Source organism: Idiotropiscis lumnitzeri, chromosome 21 (assembly GCF_059441095.1).
Source record: "Idiotropiscis lumnitzeri isolate Australia: NSW breed Sydney's pygmy pipehorse chromosome 21, RoL_Ilum_1.0, whole genome shotgun sequence".
NCBI lineage: Eukaryota > Metazoa > Chordata > Actinopteri > Syngnathiformes > Syngnathidae > Idiotropiscis > Idiotropiscis lumnitzeri.
The window spans coordinates 11,717,317-11,724,816 of NC_142411.1; the positions used below are offsets into that span (position 1 = coordinate 11,717,317).

Here is a 7,500-nt window from a genome sequence, read left to right on the forward strand (position 1 = left end):
TTTATGTACATTGTAGGTTGGCAACAATGAAGACTGCACCATGTTGTCTTGAGCTTGGACCACTTGCCTCTATAGCGATATGTGCTCGCCATCGATGATGCCCGCTCCCCTTGAGGAAGTGTTCACACCTCTGCTGCTCCTCCTCCGCTGGCAGGGGACAAAGACATCAGTCTCTGCTGCCTCATTATGGGCCACCTGAAGCTTTCCACAACGCTGAGAGACATCCTCATGGCGAACAATTCCCTTGGATCCCAGGTGCCTCCAAATCCGAAGCCAACAGCCGCGACCCCAGAGAGCCTTAACGGCATTAGTTTGTCCCTGCGGGTGTTCTTCTGCTTTGTTATGGTCGGCATTTTGCTCTTTGCTCTGTTAGGGAACATGGTGGTGTGCCTAATGGTCTACCAGAGATCAGCTATGCGCTCGGCTATTAACCTCCTCTTAGCGAGCCTTGCTTTTGCCGATATGATGCTCGCCATTGTCAACATGCCCTTCACGCTAGTAACCGTTATGACCGCCGACTGGATTTTCGGGGAGCTCTTCTGTCGTGTTTCAGCCATGCTGTTTTGGTTCTTTGTCATGGACGGAGTGGCTGTTCTGCTTATAATAAGCATAGACCGCTTTCTTATTATCGTCCAGAAACAAGATAAGCTGAGTCCACAGAGGGCTAAAGTGCTCATACTGGTCACATGGGGACTCGCTTTTTTTTTCTCCTTTCCTTTAGCTGTTGGTTCCCCTCGCCTCCAGATCCCCCCCAGAGCCCCTCAATGTGTTTTTGGCTATAGCTCTGAACCAGAATACCATGCATATGTATTGATTGTAATGCTGGTCTTTTTCTTTATACCCTTCATGGTCATGTTGTACACTTTCATGGGAATTCTAAACACTATCCGCCACAACACAGCCCGCATCCACAGCCACCCAGATGGCATGTGCCTGAGCCAAGCCAGCAAACTGGGCTTGCTGAGCCTCCAGAAGCCCTTCCAGATGAACATCGACGTGAGTTTTAAGACCCGTGCCTTTGCCACCATCCTCATCCTCTTCTCTGTGTTTACAGTGTGCTGGGCACCCTTCACTGCCTACAGTCTCGTATCTACGTTCAGTGATGACTTCTACCACAAAGATAGTTTTTTTCAAGTCAGCACGTGGGTGCTGTGGTTGTGCTACTTAAAGTCAGCCCTCAACCCTGTCATTTACTACTGGCGAATCAAAAAATTCCGTGAAGCTTGTATTGATCTGATACCAAAGTACTTCAAGTTTCTTCCTCAGCTGCCGGGCAACACAAAGAGGCGTATTCAACCAAGCGCTGTTTATATTTGCGACGGGCATCGGACTGTGGTTTAATGGGCATTTCCACTGCTCTTCACATAGGTCCGTCTACGATATGTTGTATGAGCCACATCCATACCAAATGGTAGACCTCAATCCATCTTGCTCCCTTACGAGTCTGAGACTAAATCCTATTCTGATGGTTATAGCTGCCTCATGTAAATAGAGTCATGTGCATTGTATCATTTTAACACAGGGTAACCTATTAGTCAATTCAACAATGTAAAGGAAAAACAAAAACAGTGGAGCCCATCAAAACGGTTTGTAATAAACTCAGTTGATGTACAACAAATATTGTAGATAACGGTACAAAGTGGAAATCGAGTCTTGAGGGTCTGATCAATTGTGTGAAATTAATTATTGCGTGATTGCAGCGAGAAGTCATTGAGTCAAAATGGAGTGTACAATTTGCTGCAATTAATAATATATGTTGATTCCCTCGAGTTTGTGACGAGTTGGCTCTTGAAAGTTGGAGACCTTACAGCATTATTCTGCCCAGTAAAATACTGGAAACGTGTGCAGAACATTTTGAGAGAGATTCTCCCATTCAATTGAATGCATCATTTTCCCTATTGTCGGGAAAGGAACAAAGACCAATCAATAGTCTGAACCAAACTGTCCTATTTTATTACAAAACTCAAACACGAAATTTATGGAACTGATGACTGATGATGGTTATATTCAAAATATATTAGATACACGTAAAACGGTGCTAAATCCAGTATTGTAATGTGGATCGCAAGCACCTGAGCTCATCACCTATTTTTGTGGCTCATAATCAATACTGCAATTCGGTTTGCTTCAAACATTGGCATAACAGGGATGTTACTGTAATCAGCACTTAATAGCAGTGGTGTTCCATTACTCTTCCGAGCTTGTGAGAATTAGATCATATTAAAATGGCATTGTTCTTATAATTACTAAATAAGACGCAAAGAAATCTACCATTTAACTCAGTCACTTGACATTTGCAAGTTGAGACTGAGGGCATCTTTACATCAATTTCAGTCACCAGCAGGTCTCAGTACAGGGTAAAAAGACTGAGATGGATTTAAATGTTTACACTAGTGGGGGCACATTGAAACATTTTAAAGAAAATCTTTTACTTCACTTTGGCCTTAAATAATTCTATGGATTTTTATGTTTCATTACCTGTCCTAAGTGCAGGTCAGTTCCTTGTGTCTCTTTTCCTAAAAAATCAATTCCGCATATGATCCAAGCCGTCAGTGTATTGTGTTTTCTGTAACACTCTTACTCATTTAGATTAGATTGCAGTGGAATAAATATATGCGTCATCAATTCAACTTTGCTTGAAGCAAAGAGATGGACTCTTTTTACCTTAAACAGCGACTAGTGGCATTTGAGGATTTGCCCATCTAGTTGTCATGAAAGAATGAGTGTCTGTGCTAAACTATAGTTTAGTTGTGTGTATATTTTGTACAAAATTTACAACAAATGAAAAGTGACACGTACAATGTACATTACAACTTTGGTAGGAGTCGACAATACTAAAAGCACAACTTTTTGGTACTTTAAATGGAAGACAAAATACAGTGTGACAATATTCCAGTTCGGAAATCAGCCGACAGCCGTGCCAAATAAGTACATTGTATGTGAAAAATGTGTTGAACTGTAGCTATGAAATTGTTTCCTTTCCACACAAATGATGCTTTTGTAAAATTTGAGTGAAATCAATGCTGAACTTGTTAAAGGCCATTCCTCTTATAGCATACTGCACTTGAATGGTACAACTAGTATCCCTTCCACAATTCAATTTTGGCTCGTTGAATGACCACTAACAGGAAGCGCGACAAGTTTTTAGGCTTATTAAATTTATCTAACCCTTGCCCTCAGACTTTCATTTGCTTTTTTTGGGGGGGAGGACTATATGATTATCAAGATGATCGCCAATGCAACAATTTCCGTATTTTATTGACGATAATATCACCTGAAATACTAAATCGGGAATGCACTGAATGAATGGTGTACTTCGTTTTGATGTTTTATTATGGCAGGTACTTATTATTAGGTTTAAACTGACCTTTCTTCTTGGAGGTTACGTTTAATAAGAAAATGGAATTGTGTTAGATTGCATAGAACAGACTTTACAGTGCATCTAAAGTGAATTATTTCAGTTTTGTTTTTTATTTTTATTTTTTTACATGGCCCTGGCCAACACACTTGTTTAGATGTGCCTGTTCAGTCAGAATGCTGCTATATATCTCATGGTGAGACTGTGCAATTTTCCTGTATTGTACATTACTGTACCGTTGAATGTAATAAAAAAAAAAATTACATTTCTACCTTGCTTAAATTGTCTTAAAATGATCTTTTGTTCATTTCTGTCAACTTACAGGGAATTTTGGACATTTAAGCTATCTTTGATATTAAGCTTTGCTTAAATGCTTCGTGTCGTAATATCTGCATAGGTAAAGCTGCAGCTGTGCTGTTGTTTTTCCACAATTGCACATGGCCAGTTGTATAAATCGGAATAACTATACAGTGGGGACCAGCCTGGCACTTGAATAGTGAAAATCTGTCCCACATTGTTTTTATTTCACAACACTTTTTTAAAAAAATTTATTTAGCAGTTGTTTTGAGCGTGTGCAGCTGTGTGTTTTGCATTCTCGACGTCGAATAGCGTAAAAGTCCACCTCAGTCTACCACGGCTTCAAACACTTCCTCACGCTATCATGCCCGACTCCGTGAACTGCATTGACTGTATATGGAAATGTGCCGCCAGAAACGCTCAACTTGCGTTCAATCTGACTGGAGCATTAGAGAGCTTGGGCACCCGGGAGGCGCTTAGGGTAGAGCCGCTGCTCCTCCGCATTGAGAACAGTCAGATGAGGTGACTCGGACATCCGATCGGGATGCTTGCTGGACACCACCTCTGGTGAGGTGTTCTGGGCTCATTCTGACGAGAGGAGGTCGGGGGAATAACCTAAGACATGTTGGAGACACTGTCTCCCAGCTGGCCTGGGAACACTTTGAGATTCCCCCGGGAGAGCTGGATGAAGTGGCTGGGGAGAGGAAGTCTGGGGCTCCCTGCCAAAGCTGTGTTTCCTAGACCCCGACCCCGGATAAGCGAAAGAAAATGGATGGATGATCCGTTGAACTCAATGAATAATTAAAAAAATAAATAAATAAAAATAAAAACTTTTCACTGTTTAAAAAAAACTGTTCAAGCTGCTTTTAATGCTTAGTTTCTTCTTATGTTCTTTTGTCGTGACCTTAAAGGGACACTTGGATAAAATGCACACTCCTAAAAGACTCTGTAGTGATTTTGAAGTTTTTTTGTTTGTTTTTTTTTGTCATGAGATTTATGACAAATTGGCAAGCCCCCTTTTGTACCTCGCCTTATTTTTTCCCGGTTTCAGTATGTAGTCCGTTTTGTCCTGTCATGTTTATGTTTGTTTTTATCTAGCTGGAGTGGGGGCGTTTCCTTCCAGCACTTTGTTCTGGGTCATGGCTGGAGAGACGTGCCCACCAGCCACGCCCCTGTCACTCGTCATGTTCTTGATTACGGGACTATTTAAGGACTCCATGCCAACAACTCAGTGTCGGAATATTCCTCTTGCTCATGCTCATGATCCCAAGCTGTGAATTAATAGACGTCTCGTTTTTGCCTACCGTGATTTATGTCATTTTTTGTTCGTAAGTGATTTCTTGGTTTACTGATTATCTCGTATGTGCTCTTTCGTGATTTGGTTCTCCTTGTTCTTCAGTGGCAAGCGATTTTCGTTTTTTTTTTTTTTTCCTTGCCTTTTGCAAGCGTTTTTCGTTCCCGTCGTTATTTTCCTGTTGCGTGTTCCATTTGTTGCACTTTGTCGGTCTCGCATATGAATTGTATATTTTTTGTAAAATAAATATCTTTGTTAAATTCATTTTTCTGTGTCTGCGCTTTAAGAGTCCTGACCTTTTTCCAGAGATTCTGGAAAAACAAAACAGAATAATCTGACCATGCATTCTGCAGACACAGAAAAGATTTACAAGGCTTTGGCCAGCCAACGATGAATGGTGGGACAGCAGGAGACTGAACTTGCGGATCTCCGCAGTGCAGTCGGCCAGCTGGCCCATCGTTATGAGAACTTAGATGTCCGCATAGGTAGTATGCACTCTCGGGCTGGATTGGGTTCCGAGCCGAACACCTCCGCGGCCGGAGCTATTCCGCCCGTTTACCACGGTTGCGAGCCGAGCTTGCCTCATCCACCCGTTATGGAAGGGAACCCGGCCTATGTGGGCAATTCATCCATCAGTGTAACCTAATCTTCGATCGACAGCCCCTTACGTATGTTCATGACAGCACCAGAGTAGCCTTCATGATGAGTCTATTGACTGGCCAGGCTAGTGCTTGGTTTTTCATCACCTGGTTCGGGGAAAGGAAGACAACTATTAGATTGCACACAGGGCAGTGGTTCTGTGGCCGACTATTCAATTGCTTTCCGCATTTTAGCTACGGAAAATGGTTTCAATGACTGCGCTTTGCGAACCGTGTTTTGTCCTGGACTAAATTCTTCTTTAAAAGATGAGCTTGCAGTCCACGACGACAGTGCGTCTCTGGAGGAACTCATCAGCCTGGCGATCCGACTGGACAACCGTCTGAGGGAGAGACACAGAGAAAGAGGAGCTGAACAGCCCCGCACATGGCCCGCACACCACCGGGTCCTATTGCCCGATTAACCGTCTGAGGTACCCATGCAGCTAGGAGGTTGGCTGGATGCAGTCGAACGAAAGAGGCGGCTCAGGTCGGGGTCCTGCTTCTACTGTGGTTTACCGGACCACCGAGTGTGTTTATGTCTGACACGACCTTCACGCTGGGCACAACCACCAACTTAAGGTGGACCCTGTAAGTCGGCTACCTCCAACCACATCGAGCACCATGACTTGGTTAACGGGGAAGTTAACTCAAGCCCCAAGGATCTGGGACAGATAGACATAAAGACTGATGAGATTAAGAGACTTGAGGTGGACGGGGAGATTTTTGGATTTAATGCCAAACTCCGAATTCGTGCCCTGGTCGATTCGGGGGCGGATGATTGTTTCATTGACCCCAGGTTGGTCGCTAACTTAGGTTGATCGGTCGATGTATTAGAAAAATCTAAGAGAGTTTGCGATCTCGATGGGCGACTCCTGGTGGATATTAAACGGGTAACTCGGCCGTTAACCTTAATATTATTGGGTAATCATTTAGACAAACGCCGCTTTTTTGTCATGCCTTCCAGAGCGGCTCCGATTGTTCTTAGATTAACCTGGTTGAAAAGTCACAATACAGTGATAGCGTGGGATAGGCTGTCAATTGAAAATTGGAGCCCTTACTGTTATGCTCATTGTTTATGCTCGGCGGAAGAAGGACTGAGTTCCTGTGCCATGCCACCTGAAATTATTTGCTTAGATAATGTTGCTGAAGTTTACCATGATCTCCACTCTGTTTTCAGCAAGGATCGTGCTCAATCCTTACCTCCGCACAGACCATATGATTGCACCATCGAGCTTGTTCCTAACTCGACACTTCCTTCTGCTAACTTGTATAAGGTATCCCAGCCCGAATAAGCAGCTATGAAAGAGTATCTCACCGACTCCCTTGCGGCGGGGTTAATTCGGCCTTTAAAGTCCCTGGTGGGATCGGGATTCTTTTTCGTAGAAAAGAAAGATAAGACACTACGCCCTTGTGTGGATTACAAGGGGCTTAATGATATCACGGTTAAGAATCGCTATCCGCTTCCTTTACTGGATTCAGCGTTTTCCCCGTTGCAATCCGCAACCGTGTTCTCCAAATTAGATTTGCGTAGCGCTTACCATTCGGTGAGAATACGCGATGGGGATGAATGGAAGACAGCCCTCAAGACATCCTTGGGGGATTTTGAATATCTGGTAACACCTTTTGGATCGACCAATGCTCCCGCAGTGTTTCAGAGTCTTATCAATGACGTCTTGAGAGATATGTGGAACGTCTGTTGTTTTGTTTATCTTGATGACATTTTAATTTTCTCGCATTCTATAGAGTAACACCACGACAGGTCCAGTCCATCTTGCAATGCCTGCTAGAAAACAAGTTATTCGTCAAAGCTGAGAAATGTGAGTTCCACAAAGACTCCGTTCAGTTCCTGGGGTTCATTGTGGAGAAGGGGCAAATTAAGGCCGATCCGGCCAAGACCCGTGCTGTGGTAGAAT

The 7,500-nt window shown here is 43.4% G+C and overlaps 1 protein-coding gene across 1 annotated transcript in view; it reads left to right on the forward strand.

Moving 5' to 3' along the window:
- gpr63 (G protein-coupled receptor 63) overlaps positions 1-3,640 on the forward strand; it is an 11,274-nt gene extending 7,634 nt beyond the window's left edge. The window contains exon 2 of the mRNA XM_088285878.1: positions 17-3,640. Within this exon, the coding sequence (XP_088142004.1) occupies positions 187-1,341 (1,155 nt within the window). The 5' untranslated portion in view covers positions 17-186 and the 3' untranslated portion in view covers positions 1,342-3,640. The remainder of the gene's footprint in view (positions 1-16) is intronic.
- Positions 3,641-7,500: the final 3,860 nt, after the last annotated feature.